At 34.5% G+C, this 27,907-nt stretch overlaps 1 protein-coding gene across 2 annotated transcripts in view; it reads left to right on the top strand.

Annotated features, from left to right (window-relative positions):
* LAMA2 (laminin subunit alpha 2) overlaps window positions 1-27,907 on the top strand; it is a gene marked incomplete at its 5' end in the record, with an annotated part of 635,124 nt that overhangs the window by 245,430 nt on the left and 361,787 nt on the right. For both annotated transcript variants that reach the window (XM_080805462.1, XM_080805461.1), the window contains 5 exons: window positions 1,741-1,920; window positions 5,006-5,095; window positions 6,501-6,618; window positions 12,828-13,006; window positions 18,331-18,430. In XM_080805462.1, coding sequence (XP_080661588.1) covers window positions 1,741-1,920; window positions 5,006-5,095; window positions 6,501-6,618; window positions 12,828-13,006; window positions 18,331-18,430 — 667 coding nt within the window. The remainder of the gene's footprint in view (window positions 1-1,740; window positions 1,921-5,005; window positions 5,096-6,500; window positions 6,619-12,827; window positions 13,007-18,330; window positions 18,431-27,907) is intronic.

Here is a 27,907-nt window from a genome sequence, read left to right as displayed (position 1 = left end):
CTCTCTCCCTGTATATGTTTTCTGCCTAAAACCTGCCAGTTTCAAGTTTTTTGAACCATTTTGATTTATCACATAGGGAGTACTTCATTTACCAAGGAGAGAAAAAGTAAAAATACTATACTTCTTCTTTTGAGTGTATCAAGAGTTTCCTCATTCCTTTTTATCATGCACATAATTCATTATATAGATGTATAACTTATTTAATCAGTCATGCATTATTGACAGATATTAGATTGTTTCTAGTCTTTTGCTATTACCAAAAAATCCCATAGGAATATATATAACATATGTAGGATATTTCCCAGAAGTAGAATTTCTAGGTCAAAATTCTAGGCATTTGTAATGTTGACAGCTTTGCTGAGTTCACCTTCATAATGGTTTGTGCCACTCATACCTGTGAGTGTCTGAGAATGCCTGGATCTCCTAACTCTTGCCATAAGGGAATATTACAAGTATTTTGAGGTTTTGACAGCATTAAAAAATGAAAAAAGTTTTACTGTATTTTAAATGAGCAGTTGTGGAGCTCCTGGTGGCTCAGTTGGTTAAGCGTCTGCCTTTGGCTCAGGTCAGGATCCGAGAGTCCTGGGATTGAGCCCCGAGTCAGGCTTCCTGCTCAGTAAGGAGTCTGCTTCTCCCTCTCCCTCTGCCCACCTCCCAACTCATGCTCGCTTGCTCTCTCTCAAATAAATAAAATCTTTAAAAAAAACTTAAATGAGCAGTCCTATTATTATGAGTGAGGTTCACTGTCTTATTGGAAGCCTAACAGCCACTAATGAGTAGTCCCTTTGTATTTTCTGTGTTTTTGTGTTAGTTGCTGGTCTTTTTTGTTGTTGTTGATTTATAGGAACTCTTCAGGTATTAGGAAAATAATTTCTTTATCTATAATAGAAGTACTTTTGGTTTTATCAACTTTCCCTCATCAGAAATTCTGTGTTCTCATGAGATAACTGTGAGAGAATATGGGCTTTGTGCACCTCTAGAGGGTAGTTCTTTGCTAATTTCTCCATTTTTTACATGATTAGATTTTATTTCTTCTGGTGTTAATTGTACTAAATTATCCTCCTAAAAAATTTACCTTTCAATCCAGGTTTCAAAGCACTTTCTAGAGTGTATTTTTTCATAGAATATATTGAATCTTTGGTAATTTTTTGTCTTCTTAATCTATCAATTTCTGAAAACCAAATAACAAAAAAACAACCTTTTGAAATCTCTCACTGTGATTGTGGATTTGTCTAGTTTTCTTCTAATGTGTCAGTTTTTGCTGTATATGTTTAAGGCTGTATAATTAGATACTTTCAACCTTAGAAGTACTTTAGTTTCCTGTATTTTCTGAAATTTTGTAACTTACTCAAAAACCAAGTTTTCTGGTTGCCTACTATATACCAGATTCTTAAATAATTTTAGGGCATAACATTTTTCAGAAAAAGAATGATTGACCTAAGATTTTATGGAAATCCTAGCAAAATCAAGTAGAGGCAATGCCTTAGAACAAAAGAATGTAGGGAATTGCAGCATATAGAGAATGCCTAAAATATAAACAAATGACTTGCTTATATATCTATTAGAAAGTCCATAAACTTCCTCAATTACTTCACTATATTCCAGTGAGTAAATATCAACCTGCATCTGCCTAATTGAGAAGCATGAAGCTTAATTTTATTTTCCCAAGAAAAATCAGAAAAAGCCAGATATTTCATTTTTGGTAACCTCAGTTGTTAAATTGTTTCCCGTATTGTGTAGATTCACATCTCTTTGATCAATGGGAGACCGAGTGCTGATGACCCCTCTCCTGAACTGTTAGAATTTACCTCTGCTCGCTACATTCGCCTGCGATTTCAGAGGATCCGGACCTTGAATGCTGATTTGATGATGTTTGCCCACAAAGACCCAAGAGAAATAGACCCGATTGTCACCCGAAGAGTAAGTTATGATGAATCCTAGTGTGGCCTGTAAGTGGTATTGGTAATTGTTAAATAACATTTAAAAGTCCCTTTCAGTGATTCGTAGGAGTGGCTGTTACCAGACACCTATTCAACATAACCTCCGTTTGTTCAAAGCCAACCTCTGCCCCTTTTCCAATATGGAGCATTTATCAAACTTTTTAACACTTCTAAACTTTAATTTCTTCATTTGTAAAATGGGCATGACAGTACCTAGTTCATCGTCTTATTTTTGATGACCGAGTTTTTTGTCGTCACTTGAGGGGATCTGAACTCCTATCGCAATCAGCACTAGGGGGTTACTACGGGAGGTGCTATGACTTTGAAACATTTTTGGCCACAGTCCACACTAAGAAATGTATTTTCTATCATAACTCAGTACATACATATGCACATATACATCTCAGTATGTCTTACACTTTAATGTGAATAGAATTAGCTGGTGATATTGTGGAAATGAACATTCTGACTTGGTAGGTCTAGGGCAGAATTGAAAAACAATAATTCTAGCAAGTTTTTAGGTGACGTAAGTGTCGCTGTTCTGTGAACCATTTTGCCCAATCAAATAATTTAACTTTATTAATGAATGAATTGCAACCCATAATTTTAAAAAGTGCTACTGTGGGGGGAAGCCGATCGTGTACCCTATTTTATTGTCTTTTATAAATAGGATATCAGGGGGAAGAAAGGTGATGGCATCTCTTTTAATAGATCTTTGAAAACAGGAGCTAAGAGAAATGATGTCTTCCAGGGTTAACCTAGAATTTGTGGATTATTACGTAAGTGATCAGTCCAGGTTACTAAAGTAATAATTGCCTTTTTTCCTACCTAGCACTCACCATATCCCTAGTTTATGTCCCATTCCTGAGAAGCTGCTGTACAACCAAGACATTGTTATAATTCAGCTATAAATCCATAAAGCAAATCCATGCTAAGAGAATATCTACTTTATGACTAGAGGTGAAAGCTGAAATCAGATTATAGAGAGAAACGGAGATTGTGAGACAAAGCACTTAATTCTAGAACGATGCACTTAGTTCTAAAAGGTCTGACTGTTCCACCAGTTACAAATGGCTGAACAAGCAGACCGAATATCGAAGGGCACCACTTTTCACAGTTCATGAATACCCCTTATGTATATTTTCTTCTCATTACTTAACTTACCCACACCTAACCACTCCATCATCCCAAACATAACTTTTTAAATTTGATTATCCCCATACAACACACATTGGATGTTTTAGTGCCCTGCATTTTCCAAACCTGAAATAATTTTACCTTGCACTACCTTTCAGCATATTGTAAATAATCTTATGCAGAAATATTATTTTACTGCATTGTTTAGATTCTTTACATGTTTAAAAAATCACCTTTAATTATCATTTTGACATGACTTAAAAATATACACTGAGGAAGACTGAATAATTTTGAAGTGAAATTTAATCTTTTCCGACAGTATATTTAATGGAGGAAAAAAATCAATGTAAATAAATATGTTCCTTTTATCATCTTTTGCAGAAGGCAGAGTGGGGGTTGGGATGCACATCTATTATTTATAACTTCATTGTATATGAGCCTTTAAAATAGTGCAATAAAATGCAACATATAAATAAGCTTTTTGAAAGTGCTCAAGTTCAGTAAAAACTACATATAAATTTAAATATATAAAAGTAGAATATTGAGAGTTGTTGGGGGGAGGAGGGACGAGAGAGGGTGGTGGGGATATGGACATTGGGGAGGGTACGTGCTATGATGAGTGCTATGAAATGTGTAAACCTGGCGATTCACAGACCTGTACCCCTGGGGATAAAAATACATTGTATGTTTATTAAAATACATTAATTTAAAAAAAAGAAAAAAAATAGAATATTGAATTTCAGCTCTTCATGACTCAAAAGTGAAGCATTAGGCATTTATATTTAAAGAAAATTTCCCAGTTTTAAAAGCATCTACAAAAATACTATATCAGCTTTCTGACCAAATATCCCTATTCGTATCTATATTATTAAGTGATGAATTTAGTGAAAAGCAGACTTTTACATTACCTAAACTTCTGGCAAGTTTCATTTCAAGTTCCAGGTCTAAGTATATCAAGAAACAAAAGTGACAAAAAAAATTATAAAAGATACTCTATATAAACAACAAAAATAAATAGGAAAAAAAGAAGTAAATGGAAAAAGGAAATTTGTAGCTAGGGAACTCAGATTTGTATTCACCTACTTATTCTTGCTGGGTTTTGTAATGTGAATAATTGGAATAATAGAACTATTTACCACTGAAATGGTTATTTGGATTCTATAAGATAATGTACTCTCATGATTACAAAATGTTATATGCATATTAATTAAAATTTATATATAGTCCAGTACTATCATTATAAATTATCTTTGAAAATAGGTGGGTAGATTAAAATAATTAAAAACATAACCTTATGTTAATTTCAAATAGGAAAGTAATCACACGGACTAATTTTAACGTAATAAAAAAATAGCAAGTGTCCCTCCCATGTAGTTTACTCCTTATGTTATGTTAAATCAATCCTGCAGTTCATTACATTTTATTTCCTCTTAATATAGTTAAGAAACATTTTGTTTTGAGCATGATTTCCTCTAAATATGTTGAGTTTCTTCAAATCCATCGAGTAAGACAGTCCGCATATGATTAATGAACACTGAGCTTCCTATAATGGCAATAAAGGGAGTTTTCTTTCACAAAAGTACATAAAACAACTTTTATGAAGAGTAATTGCCCTGACCAACCCCCACCCTGCCATAAAAACGTGCTCTCAATAATAAATACTCCAGCACAGACTTTGTATGTCTGTGGGAAGGAAATTTCTCAAATGCCCCCCACATGTAAATCAGAGGTGGTCTTTCTCTGGGCTCTGATCACAGGGCAAGGAGTTAACTTGATACCTTTTGTGAGCCCTCCATTGTTCCGTTGTTCCCTCCTGCTTCAAACTAAGGATGAAAGCAGAAAGTAATGTTTTTAAGCGAATGTTCCCTTTTGTTACTTACACCTTGCAGTCATCTTAACAGGATTTCTCTCTGGATTGCTTTTTGCAGTATTACTACTCGGTCAAGGATATTTCGGTCGGAGGGATGTGCATCTGCTATGGTCATGCCAGGGCTTGTCCGCTTGATCCAGTGACAAATGTATGTATATTTATAGGGTACTTAGCAAGATGAAACTCTCAACTGTCAAATGTTTCATGAGCCGCTTTGCTGACAGGGATGCTGTGAATGGGTGTCAGATCCTCACTTAGACGGTGTAACAGAAAGCCATGCCAGGGTGAAATAGAGCCAGCAGTTAGGATGATAGACTTTGAAGTCAGCCACCACAGTATCAGAAAACGGATTAGTTGGGAATTTTTTGTTGTTGTGTGTTTTTCTTTTTTTCCCCAAAAAGCCTCCCAAACTGGTCTATTTTGAAACCTCTCTAGCGATGACAGCCTGCTGTATGATTTAGCTTTAGAGAATGACTGCCATCCGTCAACCTGACCATTTCTTTTAAAAAGTTTTCCTCAAAGAAACTAATGCAAACAAATGAAAACTGCACGTGGAAGTAGATAGGAATGGCCGCGGAACAGGAGGATGCAGTAGGGCCTGGGCCACACGGCGCAGAATTGAAGAGCATCTTCAAGAGAGTAATGAAACCACCGGGTCAGAAAATGCTAGAATGCTTTCGGCTTGAATTTTTCATTAATGCCCTCATATTAAATAAGCACCACCTAAAAAGAAGATGAATGGATATCTGTTTTTCTCAGTCATAAACTGGTAAAATACAAAATCATCTATTTTATATTATAGGGAAGAAACATATTCAGTAGTAAGATCAGTGAGCATAGTTACTTATGTACGGATTTTTTTTTTCCTTTAAAACCAGGATACAAATGGTATTTCTCTCAAAGCTGGCTTTCTGACTAATGCATCATAACGTTACTTCCTGGGGAGGTTCAAATGCCTTAGCCTATTCTCTGGGGCAGGTTATGGTGCAGCTTTCTGCAAGCTGTGGCTGTTGTCTCTCATGTGTTCCTCAAGCTATGAGAGCCCACAAGGCAGCCTTGCAGGCCCCGTTCCACACGATGCATTGGACTCTACTTGGAGCACACACAGGCAGGAGATTCAGTCCTGGGACATTAGATTTCTATTAGACCTGTGGCCTTTAGTGCCTAGGAATCTATTCTCTTCTTCCCACACCCCTAAATGCTAACAGTACTTTGCCTTAAAGTGGACACATCCAAACCAGAAACGCTATAGATCTCAGGAATCAGAGAAGGGAGTTTAGTCTTCAAGACAGTCCTCAGTTGGGCCTGTGCTGTCTTCCAGACCTGAGTCCAGTGACTCCAGAACAATTCTGGACCTCCTCAGGCTGGTGTTGACTGAATATATCCACTCCTTAGGCTGGTACTTCTTCCTTTCCAGACGGACAGAAGTTTCACATTTTGGCACCTGTGCTCAGAAAAGTTCTCTCTTCTCTTCCTTCTACCTTCTAGGGAAAGCCCTTTGTTAATGGTTCCCAAAATACTAAAATTATGCTTTTCCCCCAATATTTGACTAGAAATCCCGCTGTGAGTGTGAGCATAATACATGTGGAGACAGCTGTGATCAGTGCTGTCCAGGATTCCATCAGAAACCTTGGCGAGCTGGGACTTTTCTGACTAAAACAGAATGTGAAGGTATGATCCCTAGAATTCAACAACGTCTGTTGTTCTTCCTTTTCTGGGACACAGGTAATATAAACATGTGGTGATTTTAGGTAAGTGCATGTTTCCAGTTTATGTATTTTATCCAAGGCAATAGCTGGTAGGCTCTTTTACCCTACTGTTTTACTCAGTTTTGTTTTGTTTAATTTGATAAATATTACTAAACACGTAGACTTTACCACTGTGTGGGAATTACGAGAAATAGATAAAAGCATAATAAAAGCATACTTTTTACAAAAGTACACTTACTGTCATCAGAGTAAATCTTAAGCTTATAGCATTATATGAACACACACACACACACACACACACACACACAGTTGACCTCGAATAATGTGGAGATTAGGGATGACAACCCCCACACACAGTCAGAAATCTGGGTATAACTTCTGATTCTCTAGAAACGTAATAATTACTAATAGTCTGCTGTTGATCAAAAAAGCCTTACCAATAAGAGTCAATTAACATATATTTTATATATAATATAATGTATAATATACTGTATTCTTACCATAGTACCTAACTTTTTCATATTTTTGTATTCCTAGGCTACATGGATCATTTGTAAGTTTTTTAAATGGTCAAAAATCCCCCCAAATTTTTCCAATATATTTATTGAGAAAAGTCTATGTATACGTAGATCCACACAGCTCAAAAACCCATGTTGGTTAAGGGTCAACTATGTACACACATACACACACTCCACTAGAAATGCAAATAAACAACAAAACCTACACTATATAGAGACTAATTTTCTAATACATTTATATGTTTGTAAAATGGTTCTGAAACCAGTAGAGCTCCAGATTCTCCTTCCTTCTCCCTTTGTAGCTCGTTCCCTAGGAAACAGCTCTAGCATATCAATCATCTAATGCAGGAAGAAACAGAGGGGAGAGATTACACCTTTCCAACTAGAGCTATTATCATTACCTAAAAGACAAAACAAAAACACTCTGATTCATTAGCTATACTTATTAAAAGGTGGTGTTTGGGCACATTAGCTGGGAAGAATGTGAGAGTAAAAGGTAACAGAGAAGGCAAAAAAATCAAATTTATAGAAAAATATTTATTTTAATAGTAACAATATTTTAAATGTATGGTTTCTCATTAATAATAATATAAGATACTAATATTAGAAATGACACCAATGATAATCATTAGCATAAACTAGGCTGTAGCGATTATGGGATGGTGACAACCAAGAAAAAAAGCCAGTGATGAAAAATAGTAAAACAACTGGCTGTGAAAACACATGTCAACAAACACTCATTCATACTTGAATGTTAGCACTTTTTTTTTTTTTTTTGAATGTTAGCACTTTTGAAGACAATTGCATATGTCCAGTTTTTTCAGAAGGGAAATACTCAAGAAGTATAGCAGATGACTTTGTAGTCTAAAATTGTCAACTGGCCCAACATGGTAATAAGGATGCTAGAGACACCTGTGTTCTGGAGATCTGCTCAAGCCAAGATGAGACCTAAAAACAAAGACTTGTGCTGAGCTATAAATCCAAAATAACCATGATGCCCAATTCAGTTGAATTCAAATATTAATATTTTGTTGAGTCTCAGCTACACTTTTTTTTTTTTTTACTTTCATAAGTATATATGGCCCCCCCAAACAGGCTTGGTAGACATTTAACCCAATACCAACTTTGTATATTTATTAAAAAGAATTTTATCATGTATCGTGTGTCAGATATGGTAGGTTCTTAAAACTATTGAATTATAGCAAACATTCATCATAAAATCCCCCCAACCATAAAATATTTTCTTTTGAATTTTTAAGATTCTGCATATACTAATATACTATCAATGTCTTGAGTCCCTCCATTTTCTGTACTCACCTTTTTTGTCCTTTTATAGAAAAGATTTACTTACTTATTTTAGAGAGGGGGAGGGGCAGAGGGAGAGAGAGAATTGCAAGGAGACTTCGTGCTGGGCACTGAGCCTGATTCAAGGCTCCATCTCACAACCTTGAGATCATGACCTGAGCCAAAACCAAGAGATGGTGCTTAACCAACTGAGCCACCCAGGTGCTCCCTTTTTTTTTGCCTTTTGATTTGTGTCTGCCTGATTGTGAAGATGTTTTGTTAGAAATCACCCATGGTTACTGAGTTATATCTGTAGAAATGGGCCATCACCCCCCCCCACTGTGGTAAAAGGGCATCCAGAGTCCCAGCTTTTGTTTTCTTTGCATATCCCCTACCCATTCCTGACCATCCCTCATGTTCTCCACCGCTGCTCCCAGTGAAAGCAGACATTCATTCCTAAGAGTAAACTTAAGTGCAATGCCACTCATGTTCTCAGACTTCTTTCAATTTAATTATATTTCTTTTCTTCTGGTGGAATATCAGCAATCACAAGTGGGAGTAGCATTTGAGGGCAGGGGTTCTTCCTGTGGCCCCTGACATTCTCCCACGCAATTCTAATTTTGTAAAGTGATCTGCAAAATCCTTTAGTACACTTCATTTGTGTATGTGTGTTTACACAAGGAAACAAAAAGTTTAGCTTTAATTTGTGAGGAAAAGGGATGGGTAAAGCAATACAAAAGCACATCGCCACTTTTTACTATATATATATTTTTATTTTTTATTTTTATTTTTTTTAAAGATTTTTTTTTCTTAGAATTTATTTATTTATTTGAAGACAGAGATCCTAGGTAGGCAGAGAGGCAGGCAGAGAAAGAGGAGGAAGCAGGCTCCCTGCTGATCAGAGAGCCCGATGCGGGGCTCGATCCCAGGACCCTGGGATCATGACCTGAGCTGAAGGCAGAGGCTTTAATCCACTGAGCCACCCAGGCGTCCCTATATATTTTTTTTTAAATAGTGGAATTATGAAACAATCATCTTTTCTCATGGAACAGATGGGAGGCGGTATTTCCAAATTAAAAAAAAAAAAACAAAGTTTTTCTTTTTTGTCCACAAATTAGACACAAGAATCCAAACCATAGAACCTTGCATAAATGTCATGCTTTTGGCAATGTATGCATTCCTAAAAGCTTATATGAAAATTTTCTTTTCCAAGTTGAATTGTGTTCCAGTCACCTTAAGATGTAGAAAACCCCTTCTGTAACATGACAAATCCTTCTATGAAATGAATAATTACCTACTAATTCATTTGAGTTTAATTTGGATTTTCATCAATCTGGCTTACTTAAGGCAGGGTATATCTCTAAAAAGCAAAGAATATTTCTTCCCTTGCTAAGCCTATACTAAAGGCCATTTCTATCACATGTCGTAGTTAATTCTGTGAAATAGCAAACTGCTGATGGCAGAGTGAGAAATTGCTGTTTGTGACTGGGAACCATCCGTGTTCTCTGAGGCTATACATAGGGAACTTTGCAGGTGCAGTGCCTTTAAAAGAGCCATGGGAGCTGTAGGCAGAGAGCCCTGGCATGGAATGTGAAAAGCAGGGCTCCCCAAGCATCCCTGTTTTACCTACTTAGCTCATGGTTATAAATACTAAATCTAAATAATGTGTGAATCAATTTGCATTCCTCTATATTTCCCTTTACTTACACTGGAAGCAGAAATCTTGTCTGTTTCTTGCAATGTATTTTTACAACAGGATTTGTAAGAATTTTTGTTATTGTCCTAAAGGTATAAAAACGCTTATAATACCTAGAGATTTATATTTATGACTATAGGTTAGTCATATAGTTAGGTTAGTCATATAGTCTATGACTATAGAATAAAGTTTGAAAACTTTCCATCAGTATAGCAAGAATCCTATATTCTAAACCAAAGTCAATAGACCAGGGAAGGTATTTGCTACAAACAAGACAAGGAGATAGTATTCTTACTATATTAAGATGTCTTTTATAGCAATAAGAAAGAATTTTTAAAAAAGAGAGAGAATTCAATAAACCGGTTAAAAATGAGCAAAGATTAAAACAGGAAAAGAAAAGACTTAAAACCATCTAAAGAGATTCTCACACTTATAATGAAAGGAGTACCAGTTAAAACAATGAAAATACTCTTTTCAATTTGGCAAAGCTTATCATTCATTCACTTAACAAATACCTGAATGCTTACTATGTCCAGGAACAAATAAAGAGGGTTGATAATACATAGTGTTGGTGAGGCTATGTTTGAATTTTTATCATATCTGTTGGAGGGAAAGTAATCTGACATCACATTTTTGGAGGGAAATTTTTCAAGTTAATTGAAGTTGAAATTCGACTTGAAATTACACTTGTAGGAATTTAGCCTAGAGATGTGGTTGTATAGCAGCAGGACTATTTCCTGTGTCCCAGCCATTCCACTGGGTGTTTTGCACTCTCACAACATCCATAAAAGGGAAGCATAAAAATGTCACCAAGTGGGGCACTTGGGTGGCTCAGTGGGTTAAGCGTCTGCCTTTGGCTCAGGTCATGATCCCAGAGTCTGGGATTGAGCCGCATGTTAGGCTCTCTGCATGTTGGGCTCTCTACTCAGGGGGGAGCCTACTTCTCCCTCTCCCTTTGCCTGCCCCTCCCCCTGCTTGTGCTCTCTCTCTTTCTCTCTGTCAAATAAATAAATAAATCTTAAAAAAAAAAATCACACCAGAATTTAAATTTTCTTCTCAGAGTCGCTCATCTGGCAAATAGGAATCGGTATGACATTAGAACCCCCAGTCCTCCGCCACCTCCTTGGACTCCTACTATCTACTCAGTGTTACTTATAAAAGAGAAATCTGGAAACAATATAATTACCCATTAATAGGGTATTAAACACCCCATTCAAGAAGTACCCTGTGTAGCCATAGAGGAAACATGCTAATAGAGAAAGAGCTATACTTTTTACTGTTAGTAAAATTTGGGAATAGTTCAGAATAGTTTATAAATGTTTATAAACAGTTTATAAATGTTTCCCTTTCTGGGGTGGGGGAGACTAAACTGTGTGCCCCACACATAAATCTGTATACACACATGCACCCCTCCACACACATATGTGGAAGTCATTTAAGAATACCTGAGAAACAGCATCTGTGGAAGGAGATTCTGCATATCTTTTTCCCTAGTACCCATCCTAAAATAAATTTCCCCCTTTTATTTTAAAGTCTTACCCAATTCTTTCTGGGGGAATAATTTTTTCACAACTCTGAACTCCTATAATATGACATGAAACAGAGAAGGAGGAAGAAGAGAAGGGGATTGGAAGACAAGGAGGATCAAGGGGGAAGAGTGCTGGAAAAATCGATTAAGAACTTATTTACAAGGCATTATGCTAATGATTCTACAGGCATTTTCTCACTTAATGCTTTTAAATATTCCAATTTGGTAATTACTGTTGACCTCTCCATGTTTCCGGAAACGGAGCCTTGGTGAAATTAAGAAGTTCCCTACATCACATGACTCAGTACCGGATGGCCATGACTGGTGTAATACAGTGTGATCTCAGGCACTAAGCAAACCGGCTCTCATTTTGCCCTGGTTCCTTGGCACTTATGAGACAGTTCATCTCTCTTATCAGATAGAACTTGAAGGAATTTGCCAGCGTTAGCCCTGTGGACTCAGGAGCCTGAATTCAGAGTGAGGTTGGCAAGACTTATTTGGTTACCTTCTGTAATTACTTCACTTCTGTCTCCATCCGTGGTAGATGAAAAGAGGTTAATATGAGCCCCTAACTGATAAAGCTATTTTGAGAATTAAAATCTATGGCAATAGATATAAAACACTTACAACAGAATATAGAATATAAAAAAATAAAAATCCCAAGTTTTAGTTACTATCAGAAGTGCAAAAAAGCAAATGTGTTGTAAGTGTCCTTTTTTTACCCATAGGATCTAACACTGAGATTCATGTATAATAATTACCCATTGCAGATTACCTGGATTTTAATCATTCAGTGCCATAGTTCAATAATTTCTTATTTGTCTTAATAGGAAATTATGGGTTGAACCATGAGAAATTTCAGTTTTATAAGATAAAATCAGTCAAATATTGGCAATTTCATATGATTCAGCTTAATTTATAGGTTTTAATTATTTCAAGTTCTATTAAAAAGTATGAATTTATTAATACATTCAATAAACCCAAATACTTTCTGGATACTTTGTAATGTGTACATATATAAATATATACACTAATGCAACATAATTTTTCATAGAATATAAAAACTATTATATAACAGAAAATGATTTTTAAATAAATCTGAAACCTGAAATTAATGTTTATGAATTTATTTTTCCCTAATGCAGCATGTAATTGTCATGGGAAAGCTGAAGAATGCTATTATGATGAAAATGTTGCCAGGAGAAATCTGAGTTTAAATATACATGGAAAGTACATCGGAGGGGGTGTGTGTATTAATTGCACTCAAAACACTGCTGGTATAAACTGTGAGACATGCATTGATGGTTTCTTCAGACCCAAAGGGGTAAAGTATGCTTTTTCTTTCACGAAGTGTTATTTTTGGCCTTTTCATACAGAGATATTTTATATAGAAATATAATTTTGAAAGCTTCTCTAAACAGTTTGACTGCAAATCTGAGAGGTGACTAGGAATGTTTCAGAATGGAAACTGGATAAATCTTTGAGGATGTGGTATAAAACATTTCCATCTCTCTAGAAAGTTCCATTGTGCCCCATTCTTGTCAATCCTCACCTCTTGGCAAACTGATTTTTAGAATGTCAAATTAGTTTTGCCTGTTAGTGAATTTCATGAAAATGAAATCATAAAATGAATACAATTTTGTTTTCCTTCTTTCACTCAGCATAACATTTAAAGAGTTATCCACATTGGGTGCATCTGTAGTTTTTTTTTTTTTTTTTAAGACTTTATTTATTTATTTGACAGAGAGAGAGAGAGATCACAAGTAGGCAGTGAGGCAGGCAGAGGGGAAGGGGAAAGCAGGCTCCCTGCGGAGCAGAGAGCCCGATGCGGGGCTCGATCCCAGGACCCTGGGATCATGACCTGAGCTGAAGGCAGAGGCTTAACCCACTGAGCCGCCCAGGCACCCCTGTAGTTCTTTAAAAAAAAAAAAAAATAGTACTGAGTATATTATTCATTTGCGTGAACATACTGCAATTTTTAATCCATTCTGTTGGTAGGTATTTGTGTCATTTTCAGTTTCTGGCTAGCTCCTATAAAACACTGCTTATATTAAATAAAATATGACCACAGAAAGACATGTTTTATATAAGCGTGTTTGTGGTCAAGTTTTATTTACCTTGCTTGCATAAGTATCTAGGGATAGAATACTTGTTTTATAGGATATTAATATATCTTTATATGACTTTATAAGAAACTGCCAACATTTTGCCAAATTAGCAACAGTATTTTACCTATTCACCAAAAATGTGTGAGTTCCAGTTCTTCTATATAATTTCTAATATTTGGTATTGGACTGTCTTTTTTATTAGCTATTCTAGTGGGTAGAGCGCGTGTGGCAAGTGGGTATTTGGCAATCATTAAGTCATTCCCATCAATGCTTGGTGCTACCACAGATCTTCTATTATAACCTTACAGCTGATCCCATTTTGCGTGTAATTTCCTGTTAAGTGCTTATTGTCTATTCCTATATCTTGTCTTGTGAACTTTCCCTTCAAGCCAAAGTATTTTTTTTTTTATTCCAGAAACATTATAATTTTAGCTTTCAAGATCTATGCCCCATCTCAAGTAAATCTTTGGATGTGATATAAAGCAGTGATTGAGATCTACATGGTTAACATTGTTCCAGAACCATTTTTTTTAAGTTCTTCGTTTTCCTCTTCCTTCCTTTCTCTCTCTTTCTTTTCCTCCCTCCCTTCCTTCCTTCCATCTCTCTCTCTCCTCTCTCTCTCTCTCTATTTCTTTCTTTCTCTCTTTTTTTCCTCTTTCTTTCTTTCTTTCTGGGACAGAGAGAACAAGCAGGGGAAGAAGCAGGCTCCCATTGGGCTAAGAGACCAATGCAGGACTCTATTCCAGGGTCCTGGGATCATGACCTGAGTTGAAGGCAGACACTTAACCCACTGAGCCACCCAGGCATCCCCCCGCCTTTTTTTTTTTTTAAGATTTTATTTACTTAGTCATTTATTTATTTATTTAAGATTTTATTTTTATTTATTTATTTGTTTATTTTAAAAGATTTTATATTCTTTTTCTCCTTTAAATTGCTTTGAAGCAGGGCACCTGTGCTCGCTTGTTCTCTCAAATAAATAAGTAAAATCTTGAGAAATAAATAAATTGTTTTGAGGCATTTGTTGCAAATCATATGATTTGATCACGTGGGTTAATTTCTGGAGCCCTAGATCTGTCCCATGGATTTGTTTGTCCATCCTTGCATTAATAGCATGGTATCTTGACTGGTTTACCTTGAATAAGTCTTGAATTCAGAAACATAAATACACTAACTTTAGTCTTCCTTTTGAAGATTGTTTTGGATCACAATTTCTCTTTATATTCCTATACAAATCAACGACAGAAATATTAGTTGAGACTCTTGTATAGAATCTAAATTCAAGTATGGAGAGAACTAACACTAATATTGAGTCTTATAATCAATGAACAGTATGTCTCTCCAATTATTTATATGTCCTTTAAATATTCATAGCAGTGTTTTTAGTACAGAGATCTTACATGTCTTTTGTTAGTTCTCAGTATATTTATTATAAAAAATAATTTTAAAATTGTTTAATGTTATTATTATCAAGATTTTCAAATATTGATGTTATATCCCATACCTAAGTTCCTTTATTTGTCCTACTGGCTTTAAGCTAGATTATTTAGAGGCTTGCTTTACGGTGTGTTAGGACAGATTAACAGTAAACTCAAGGTGGTTGTTTAATCTTGGCTAACTTGGTAGACAACTCCCAATCTCTGTTTACTTTATGGTATACAGACTGGAAAACTCTACTCCATCATTGACCTTTCCAGCTGTTACTTTTTGCTGGATTCTTTGGAGTCTACTGAACGGATGTAAGATTAAGGGATCAGTTAAGCATTTGAAGGGTATTGATATGCAGATTCTGGTGCTCCCCATCTCTGAACATATATCTCAACTAGTTTATTTTTTTTTTCAAACTCAAATTTGTCTAGGTTCTGCCTGCTTTTGATTAATATTCCAGGCCCTTAAATATTTTACTTTCATATTTTATCCAGAATTAATAATTGTTACCTGAGAGTAGATTAGACCATACAAGACACTGCCATGATCAAACCTGGAGACTTCATATTTTTATTACAAGTAACTAAGTGAATTGGAGCCTAGATTATGGTGTTTTAACACTTATAAAAATAATTATGCTACACTATATGTTATAAATTCAAATCACTCAAGTGCCAAATATTTGGGTAGAAGTCCATTTCATTTTTTTAAAAGTTTTATTTATTTATTTGAGAGAAAGATAGAGCTCCTGAGCAGAAGGAGGGGCAGAGGGAATGCAAGAGAAGCAGACTCCCCACTGAGCATGGAGCCAACACAAGACTGATGAGATCATGAGCTGACCTGAAATCAAGAGTTAGACGTTCAACTGACTGAGCCTCCCAAGAGCCCCAAAAGTCCACTTCATTTCTAAAGATAAAAAAAAAAAAATTTTGCATTGAGGTTTTCAGATAAATAACATCTCTATGATATTTTAAGTTATTGTTCTGAAATTTGATTTAAGATTTACTTACTAAATCCATATAATTAATAGTTAAATCAAATATATATAATGCAATATATAATGCATTATATATTGCATATATAATGCAATGTTTATTTTGAGTAATCTAAATTATTTTAATAGTTATTTTAATAAATATTTAATAAAATTATTTTAATAAATTTAAAAATCATGTGCAAAGTTGATATATTTTTAGGATCTCATGTTAGAAAGTTTCCTGGTCAGCAATCTGGCAAGTTTCCCCAATTACCACAAAGAGAGATAATGAATTAGGGGACTTTGATTTACCCAAGCTTATCGTTGGAATCATAAATCATATTTATTACAGCCAAGATCTCATTTAAAAGAATTTTTTTCCTTTAACCCACAGAGGGTTTTTTTTTCATTTTTTGTTTTCATGTCTCAGTGTTTTGTTTTGTTTTTTTTTTAGTGGGAGAGCCCTTCTGCCAATCCTACTCTGAAACTGTTACTCATACTTCAAGCTTCAGTCTAAATGTCACTTCTGTGAAACATTGTTGACTTCATTGTGTTGTGTTATTGTGCCCTAATGCTCTGTTTGTATGTGTGTTTTATCACTTGGCACATTCTACTTAATCAGTGTCTTCCAAGCTTGTTTTTCCTGTACACTTATTTAAAGCAGACACCAGGCATTACCTATCTGTGCTTTGTGCAGTTCTTACTTCATAATGGGGAATGAATAAATGTATCTTAAAAATGATGATTTTAAAACTGATCTGTGAATATAGTTGATTGATATTCTATCAGACATGTAAATAACTCTAGTTATAACACTTTGATTTATATTAGTAAACAAGTTTCCATTTCTAAATTAAGCATAGATATATACATATGTCTGGCTACGTTTTATGGGGGAAGTGTATATATTTATGTGAATAGATTTATTTATATGTAGAGAGAGACACAGAGAGAGCATGTGCACAGTATTTAGGTATACCCTAGGCAAATGCTTTTTTTTTTTTCTTATCCTATTGCGTCTAGAAAACAAGTGTTGTAATTACAGCATATTTTCACAGTCTAGGTTTGTTTAATTAAAATATTTTAACATTAAAATTAGTTGTATTGAATAATCTGAGGAATCTTATCAGAACCTTTATTTGTTCTTCCTTTTAATTTTAGCTTAAGAATGTTACTATAGTTTTTACTGATATCCTCATATCACAAGGAAGAAGAGAAGTTAAATGAGGCCACGTAGTCAGCACCCACACTGAGATGCGAGCTCACATTTTCCTAATTGTGGAGACACTACATTGTGTGCCCTTGGCTGATGCTGCCTCTCCAGGAAGCCAAATGGTTAATTTGCCTTCTTAATATTATCTTTTTTTCAGCACCAAATATAAATTTCTATTTAGTCAGTCACATCATAATCAACATGAACAAACTTCCTAAAAAGTAAATTTGGGTAAATTACTAATTTTGAACTATGGTAAAAGAAAAGAAAAACATACACAAAAAACAATCAGAAGGATTTTTTTTTTTTTTTTTTTTGACAGACAGAGATCACAAGTAGGCAGAGAGAGAGAGAGGAGGAAGCAGGCTCCCCGCTGGGCAGAGAGCCCGATGTGGGGCTTGATCCCAGCACCCTGGGATCATGGCCTGAGCTGAAGGCAGAGGCTTTAACCCACTGAGCCACCCAGGTGCCCCAATCAGAAGGATTTTATTAAGGAATATATATATTAGAGACTATCAAGTATTTTTTTTTGTTTATTATAATGATACCATGATTATAAAAAAAAAAAAAAAAGATGCATCCTGAAATGTCTAAGGATTAAAGTACTCTATCTGCAGTTTTCTTTAAACTTCAGCAAAGAATGAAAAATGATGGAACTCATATGGCCGAATCTTGATAATTCCTGAATATAGGTAGCAAATAAATACATGTGTATTTTACTATCTGTTTAAGGTTTGTAGCTCTATTTAGAAGAAGGGATTTTAGAAATTGCAAATATATATTGAAGATAATTTCCTATACTGTTTTCTCCATATAATTTATTATTATGTATTATTAAATTTATTTTGTCCTTAAAAGTTTGCCAAATTAAAAAATACTTTTGTTTTTATTGCATTTGACTAAGAGCCCTTTAATATTCTTGTTAGGTATCTCCAAATTATCCAAGACCATGCCAGCCATGCCATTGTGATCCAATTGGTTCCTTAAATGAAGTCTGTGTGAAGGATGAAAAACATGCTCGACGAGGTAAGAGCAAGAACAAAGAACTGTTGTTCTGATAAAAGGACAATGAAAAGCCAGATATGATTATTTTTAGGGTAATATTTTATAGTAAATTTTAGTTAATAATTTTATTCTCGTATCTATCAATGTTCCCTCCAGGAAGCAGTTTTTTATTCATCTCAATAATTATTTTCCTATAAATTAATTACAACTAATTAATTATACTTTAAAAGCAAAAAGAGTTGAATAATTTATTTTGCATTATAAGCATATGTGTGTATATTCATATATACATATTTATATAGCTATGCCTGTCTATCTTCTGGTTAATCAGAAATCTGTGATATATGTAATTTTTTAGTGTCTTGTTATTTATTGAATTGTTTATTGTAGTTTCTGTGGTTTCTAGTGTGAAAAGACAGTATTCACTGAGGGATATGTGTGTTGCAGGGAGAGGAGAGAACAGACTTCATACACTGAGAGGTAGTCCATCGTACAGAAAGCAAAACATGTACATAAAGGACTAAAATTAGGTAGTTGTCATAAGTTAATGAAGGGAAAGAAGCTGATAGAAATTTAAGCCAAATACTTTCTTTGAGGATTGAACTCATGATGAAGTCCAAACATTGAAGAATCAAATGCCAAAATAACTCCTTGATAAAAAATGTTGAGGAGCTATGTCCAGGAGAGTTGCTTGCCAAAGTTAAGTAGAACATTAGGACATATCTGAAACAGTTTTTTTATATTGCTAAGAGTGGATTTTTCTCTTGGGAAAAACTAAAATAAATCATGGTTACAATATACGGTTTTTCCTCCAATGGCTTTCAAATTAAAACACTGGCAATGTTTCTTTGGCATGGTGTAGTTTACCTGCTTTCTTTATAAAATGATAAGATTATCAACCTAAGCCCTACAGTCTTAAATCTTAAAAGATTAAAACTCTGATTATTTTAAATCTCAAATGGTGAATTATTGAGGTCGTTTTTCATTTTATAGCTCCTTATCTTTTTGTAGTAACAACTAAATCATGTTATTTTCAGTAATGTCTTTTAACTTTTTTCTGTACTTATTTTTTTTACTTTTTTTACTTTGTAAAGAAGTGTATTATTTTCGAAAAACGGATAAAATATTGAAACATAGAAAAATAAGCATACAATGCAGTGGTAATTCATTATAAATACTCTTATTATCATGTTTATGCTAACTTCACATGAGTTTTTCCCCAAAATATTGAGTGTTTTTCTGAAATCTGGTTTTAACACCTGAATCATCATTATGTATATATACCATAATTTATTTACCCGCTCAACTTTATATAGCTATTGAGATTGTTTCTAATTTTGTTTATTGTAACCAATGTTTTAGTGAGGATATTTGTGTATAAATATTTTTCAATTATTATAAAAACCATACATAGTGAAAACAAATTTTAACAATAGGGAAGAGAATAAAATAAATAGCAATAGTATCCTCTTCAATTTATTCATCCCCCAATCTCATTTTCAAATTTAACCACATTGAGCCATTTCTTCTATTAAGTTCTGGAAAAACACATCTTCCAGACAATATCTAAGTAATATTCCTAGTACTTTCATCACCATTAAATATTGTCCACTGACTCTCCATCTTAAAAAGAAATGTTTCATTCATTTATTCATTCCTTTTCTCCACTATTTAGTCATTTTTCTTAAGTATGGTATATTTATCGTGTTAAATAAAAAGTTTAAGTTATGATTTTATGATCCACTAAATTTAGACTCCTCTTTAGAGGTCCTACTATGTGTAAGTCCCTATACTCTCCACTGGTCTTCCAACTCACTTGACAATGTCTATCAATTGCATCTTTATCTTTTCAAAAATTGTAGTTATATTTAATCTGAGACCTAATTCTTCTAATTTTAAAATTGAAATGTAAGAATCAAAATTTATAATTAGATATATATTACTCAATATAGACCTGGGTTACCAAATTAGACACATTTCCCATGATACATTTTTATCTTCATGTTTAGCTTGATGATTTCTTAGGAAAGAGTCTAAGTTACAGTGTAATGCTTTGGACTTCTTAGTATGAGTAACAAGATAGTGGGAAATGGTATTTTATGACATTAACTTGATTACTAAAAAACTGATTACTTTTGGTATAAGGTGATTTTCCCCCCAAAGATTTGTAAGAGTGCTTTAAATATGAAAAACAACTGTATGTTAAATTTGTTATAAACATTCCAGATTTTGTGTCTCATTATTGTTAAGATTATTTTGTAAATGAAACTTTAAAATGTTTTATATAATCACCTATTACAACTTAAAGAACTTTAGCTATAAGATATTATGCCAAGATTTTTATGTTTTAATATTTTAATTGAATTTTTGATATGCCTTTAGAATTCTAAAACTCTCATCTATCCCAAGATCAGACAAATGTATTCATTTTCTTAATTCTTATTATTTCACTTTTTTATACTCAGTTCCTTAATCAGTATGGAATTTATTTGGTATATTTTATAAAGAAAGTTTCTAGCTATATTTTGTTTTACCAGTAGTCTCTTTTAAACTGATGTATATTTAATATAATTTTTTTCATTAAACATATTAAGTATATTTATTTTATATTCTGTATCTCTTAGTAGCATTCTCTGTTACCTATATAAACTTAATCCTGGGGGCTGAGTTTTCTGCTGATTTATTCATTGGGGCCCTATTTTCTTGTGTGTTTGATGATTTTGTGTGTGTGTTTGTGAGTACACACACATGCACATACTCGTGCATGTTTGTGTAAAGGTTCTAGTTTATCCTTTCAGGATCCTTGAGTTTGTATAATCTCTGATACTATCTTCTAACTTGAGTAGTACCTACAATTTTTCTTTTGTTCCATAAAGCCATGCTCAGTTAGTCGGTCAGTCAACTCCAGGAAAGGATACTGGTTAAGAGATAGCTTATTTCTTTGGAATCTCCTCTCTCTCTCTTTTTTAAATTTTGTAGTTTCTGATCTTCAAGGAGTTTCCTTATTTTAAACCAGCGCAGCCATTCTGTCTATCTCTCTTTCTGTCTGTAACTTTATCCTGTGTTGTCAAATGTTCTGAACAAGAGGGGATGTTTGGGCATCTAGTTCACAATATTACAATGTTACAACATATAGGATTTTTACAAATGTTAAGATAGACGTGGTCATTATATGGAATACGTCTACACTCAGTCTTAATGGGGATTTTAACATGAGAAGTAAATGTTAATTTCTTGGAATGCTTTTCAGCCTTTATTGAAATTACTAGATTTCTTTTTCATTTGACTTATGAATATAATGTTAAAATATATTTATAAATATGAAACAATACTTAAATTAACAGAATAATATCTTCTTAATCCTTATGGAAAATCCTTCTAATGTACTTTAGGATTCAGTTTGGTGTTTATTTTATTTAGGATTTGTTCATCTGAATTCATATGTAAATTGGTTTTGTCTATGACATCTGCCAGCTGTGCTATCTTGGCAAACAAATTAATTTCTCTGTGCCTTAGTTTTTTCATCCATAAAATGGGAAACATTATAGTACTTATCTCATTTTGAGGTTTTGAGTATTAACTAAATTAACCCATGTGTCATATATATGCTAAGCATAATACCTCGCATAAAATGAGTGCCATTTAATTATAAGCTGTTATTAGGTTTATTTAGGGCTACCTTAGTTAGATTTTGATACTAAGTTTTACTAGCTTCATAAACTAAATTACATAGCCCTCCATGTTTTAGATACTCCGTTAAGAGTTTCAAACTTTGAAAACACTGTAAAAACTAACTGCTACTAAAATACTTTTATGATAATCTTTGACCATTTGTCCTCTTTTGATATTTTTGATTATTTTTAAGTTCTCTTTTACCTTATTTTCTTTGTTTATTTTTTGAATCTTCCTTCTTTCCTGTGGTATTAATTTGTTTTTTCTCTTTTTTTCTTATAATTACATGGATTAAATTTTAATTTATTTACATTTTTTAATGTAGTTCTTTGGTTACTGTTTTTTTCTATATCTCATAAACATTAAGTTCTTTTCTCACTGCTGTTATATATATACTTATAAAACTTTAATCACAATTGAAGTCTTTATTTCTCTTTCACTCAAGAGTTAAAAGGGGAAATAATATTCATTTTTAGAGTGGTGGAATTTTGTATCAGACTTTATTATCATGGTTGATATTTCATATTACCTCAATCCTAATTTATAATGACTTTTATTACAAATACAGAAATAGTAATTTATGTTAAGAAAAGAAGACATAGATTACTTCTGCTTTGAGAAGTTGAGCATTTTTGTAGATTAATGAACTACAATAAGTATATATATACAATATAATGTGTAATTCAACAATAGTAGATGATTCATGTTTTCCTATGTCTTCTAATTCATCTATAAATATTAGAAAGGAGTAGGTTAATGTCATTCTCAGCCACTGATTTTTGGCCACTTTCTCTTTGAGCCCTCAAATCTTTTGTTGTCTATCTATATATTTTTGTACTTAAAATTAGTGTTCTTATGGAGTATGAATATAATATCTTAAGTCATGTTTTTTATTTTGTTGTCATCATTGTAAAATGAGGGCTTGTCCAAATGAATCTATTTTTTTAAAGACTTTATTTATTTATTTGAGAGAGAGAGAGAGAGAGAGAGCACTAGCACAGGGTTGAAGGGAAGAGGGGCAGAGGGAGAAGGAGAAGCAGACACCCCACTGAGCAGGGATCCTGCCCTGGGGCTCAATCCCATCCCTGGGATCATGACCCCAGTCAAAGGAAGATAATTAACACTGAGCCACCCAGGAGCCCCTTAGTGAATCTGTTTTCATTGGATTCTACTTTGCTCATTACTAATACTATAACTCTATATGCTCTCCTAATGTAAATTTACATTCCTTTTTTTTTAAACTTTCTTACCATTTTGCATATCTCTTCTAAACTTTATATACACATAGTTTTTGTTTTGTTTTTTATTTAAATTATTTTTATTAACATATAATGTATTATTTGTCCCAGGGATACAGGTCTGTGAATCATCAGGCTTAAACATTTCACAGCACTCACCATATTACACACCATCCCCAGTGTCCATAACCTAACCACCCTCTCCCTATCCCCCTAACCCCCAGCAACCCTCAGTTTGTTTTGTGAGATTAAGAGTCTCTTATGGTTTGTCTCCCTCCTGATCCCATCTTATTTCATTTTTTTCCTTCCCTACTCCTCATCAACCCCGCCCTGCCTCTCAAATTCCTCATATCACAGAGATCATATGATAATTGTTTTTCTCTGATTGACTTATTTCGCTCAGCATAATACCCTCTGCTTCCATCCACATCATTGCAAATGACAAGATTTCATTTCATTTGATGGCTGCATAGTATTCCATTGTATGTATATACCACATCTTCTTTATCCATTCATCTGTTGATGGACATCTAGGTTCTTTCCATAGTTTGAAATCAAGGTTCTTTCCATAGTCTCCATAGTTGTGGACGTTGCTGCTATGAACATTCAGGTGCACGTGCCCTTCAGATCCCTGCATTTTTATCTTTAGGGTAAATACCCAGTAGTGCAAAGGCTGTGTTGTAGGGTATCTCTGTCTTCAACTTTTTGAGGAACTTCCATACTGTTTTCGAGAGTGGCTGCACCAGCTTGCATTCCCACCAACAGCGTAGAAGGGTTCCTCTTTCTCCCCATGCTCTCCAACATCTGTCATTTCCTGACTCGTTAAAATTTTAGCCATTCTGACTGGTGTGAAGTGGAATCTCATTGTGGTTTTGATTTGTATTTTTTTGATGCCGAGTGATGTGGAGCACTTTTTCATATGTCTGTTGCCCATCTGGATGTCTTCTTTGCAGAAACATCTGTTCATGTCCTCTGCCCATTTCTTGATTGGATTATTTGTTCTTTGGGTGTTGAGTTTGATAAGTTCTTTCTAGATTTTGAATACTCACCCTTTATCTGATGTGGCATTTGCTAATATCTTCTCCTATTCTGTCAGTTGTCTTTTGCTTTTGTTGACTGTTTCCTTTGCTTTGCAAAAACTTTTGATCTTGATGAAGTCCCAGTAGTTCATTTTTGACCTTGCTTCTCTTGCCTTTGGTGATGTGTCTAAGAAGAAGTTGCTGCAGCTGAGGTAGAAGAGGTTGCTGCCTGTGTTCTCCTCAAAGATTTTGATGGATTCCTGTCTCACATTGAGGTCTTTCATCCATTTTGAGTCCATTTTTGTGTGTGGTGTAAGAAAATGGTCCAGTTTCATTCTTCTCCATGTGGCTGTCCAATTTTCCCAACACCATTTGTTGAAGAGACTGTCTTTTTTTCCATTGGACGTTCTTTACTGCTTTGTCGAAGATTAGTTGACCATAGAGTTGAGGATCTATTTCTGGGCTCTCTATTCTGTTCCACTAATCTAAGTGTCTGTTTTTGTGCCAGTACCATACTGTCTTGATGATGACAGCTATGTAACATAGCTTAAAGTCCAGAATTGTGATGCCACCAACTTTGGCTTTCTTTTTCAACATTCCTCTGGCTATTTGGGATCTTTTCGGGCTTCATATAAATTTTAGGATTATTTGTTCAATTTCTTTAAAAAAAAATGGATGGGATTTTGACAGGGATTATATTAAATGTGTAGATTGCTTTAGGTAGCATAGACATCTTCACAATATTTGTTCTTCCAATCCAGGAGCATGGAATGTTTTTCCATTTTGTCTTCCTCAATTTCTTTCATGAGTACTTTACAGTTTTCTGCATAGAGATTCTTTGGCTCTTTGCTTAGGTTTATCCCTAGGTATCTCATGCTTTGTGGTGCAATTGTAAATGGTATCAACTCCTTAATTTCTCTTTCTTCTGTCTTGCTGTTGGTACATAGAAATGCAACTGATTTCTGTGCATTGATTTTATATCCTGACACTTAACTGAATTCCTGTATGAGTTCTAGCAGTTTTAGAGTGGAGTATTTTGGGTTTTCCACATAAAGTATCATATCATGTGCAAAGAGTGATAGTTTGACTTCTTCTTTGCTTATTTGGATGCCTTTTATTTCTTTTTATTGTCTGATTGCCGAGGCTAGGACTTCCAGTACAATGTTGAATAGCACTGGTGATAGTGGACATCCCTGCCATGTTCCTGACCTTAGGGGAAAAGCTCTCAGTTTTTCCCCATTTAGAATGATACTCACTGTGGGTTTTTCATAGATGGCTTTGATGATATGGAGGTATGCGCCCTCTATCCCTACACTTTGAAGAGTTTTGGTGGAGAAAGATGCTGTACATTGTCAAATGCTTTTTCAGCATCTATTGTGAGTATCATATGGTTCTTGTTCTTTCTTTTATTAATGTATTGTATCACATTCATTGATTTGCGGATGTTCAACCACCTTGCAACCCAGGAATAAATCCATTTGGCCGTGGTGAATAATCCTTTTAATATACTGTTGGAACCTATTGGCTAGGATTTTGGTGAGAATTTTTGCATCCATGTTCGTTAAGGATATTGGTCTGTAATTCTCCTTTTTGGCATGGTCTTTGTATGGTTTTGGGATCAAGGTAATTCTGGCCTCATAAAATGAGTTTGGAAGTTTTCCTTTCATTTCTATTTTTTGGAACGGTTTCAGGAGAATAGGTATTAATTCTTCTTTAAATGTTTGGTCGAATTCCCCCAGGAAGCTGTTTGGCTCTGGGCTCTTGTTGGGAGATTTTTGATGACTGCTTCAATCTCCTTACTGGTTATGACTCTGTTCAGCTTTGGTGTTTATATGTCTCTAGGAATGCATCCATTTCTTCCAGATTGTCAAATTTGCTCACATAGAGTTGCTCATAATACGTTCTTATAATTGTTTGTATTTCTTTGGTGTTGGTTGTGATCGCTCCTCTTTCATTCATGATTTTATTTTGGTCCTTTCTCTTTTCCTTTTTGATAAGTCTGGTCAGGGGTTTATCAATCTTATTAATTCTTTCAAAGAACCAGCTCCTAGTTTCGTTGATTTGTTCTACTGTTCTTTTGGTTTCTAGTTCATTGACTTCTGCCCTGATGTTTATGATTTCTCTTCTCCTGCTGGGTTTAGGCTTTCTTTGCTGTTCTTTGTCCTGCTCCTTTAGGTGTAGGGTTAGGTTGTATACTCAAGACCTTTCTTGTTTTTTGAGAAAGGCTTGCATCATTATATACTTTCCTCCACTTTGCTGTGTCCCAAAGATTTTGAACAGTTGTGTTTTCATCTTCATTTGTTTCCATGAACTTTTTCAATTCTTCTTTTATTTTCTGGTTGACCCATTCATTCTTTAGTAGGATGCTTTTTAGCCTCCATGTATTTGAGTTCTTTCCAACTTTCCTCTTGTGATTGAGTTCTAGGTTCAGAGCATTGTGGTCTGGAAATATTCAGGGAATGATCCCAGTCTTTTGGTACCAGTTGAGACCTGATTTGTGACCCAGGGTATGATATATTATGGAGAATTTTCCATGTGAACTAGAGAAGAATGTGTATTCCGTTGCTTTGGGATGGAATGTTCTGAATATATCTGTGATATCCATCTGGTCCAGTGTGTCATTTAAAGCCTTTATTTCCTTATTGATCTTTTGCTTGGATGATCTTTCCATTTCAGTGAGTGGGTTAGCGTCCCCTGCTATTATTGTATTATTGTTGTTATGTTTTTTTGTTTTTGTTATTAATTGGTTTATATCGTTGGCTGCTCACATGTTAGGGACTTAGAGACTTAAAATTGTTAGATCTTGTTGGATGGACCCTTTAAGTATAATACAGTGTCCTTCCTCATCTCTTATCATAGTCTTTGGCTTAAAATCTAACTTATCTGATAATAAGGATTGCCACCCCCACTTTCTTTTGATGTCCATTAGCATGGCAAATTGTTTTCTGGAGGTGTCTTTGGGTCTAAAATGAGTTTCTTGTAGACAGCATATTGATGGGTCTTTTTTTTTTTTAAATCCATTCTGATACCCTGTGTCTTTTGATTGGGACATTTAGCCCATTTACATTCAGGGTAACTATTGAAAGATATGAACTTAGTGCCATTGTATTGCCTGTAAGGTAACTGAGCATTACTGTATATTATCTCTGTTCATATCTGGTCTACTACTTTTAGGCACTCTCTTTGCTTAGAGGATCCCTTTCAGTATTTCCTGTAGGGCTCGTTTGGTGTTTACAAATTCTTTTAATTTTTTTTTTTTTTTTTGTCCTGGAAGTTTTTTATCTCTCCATCTATTTTCAATGACAGCCTAGCTGGATGTGTTCTTGGCTGCATATTTTTCTCATTTAATGCTATGAATATATCATGCCAGTTCTTTCTGGCCTGCCAGGTCTCTATGGATAAGTCTGCTGCCAATCTAACATTTCTACCATTGCATGTTACAGACTTCTTGTCCTGAGCTGCTTTCAGGATTTTCTCTTTGTCACTATGACTTATAAGTTTTACTATTAGATGACAGGGTGCGGGGACCTATTTTTATTGATTTTGAGGGCAATTCTCTGTGCCTCCTG

Source organism: Martes martes (assembly GCF_963455335.1).
Source record: "Martes martes genome assembly, chromosome: 6".
In the NCBI taxonomy this organism is placed as follows: Eukaryota; Metazoa; Chordata; class Mammalia; order Carnivora; family Mustelidae; genus Martes; species Martes martes.
The sequence above is the reverse complement of the archived record's forward strand: the minus strand, read 5'-3'. Positions and strand labels throughout refer to the sequence as shown.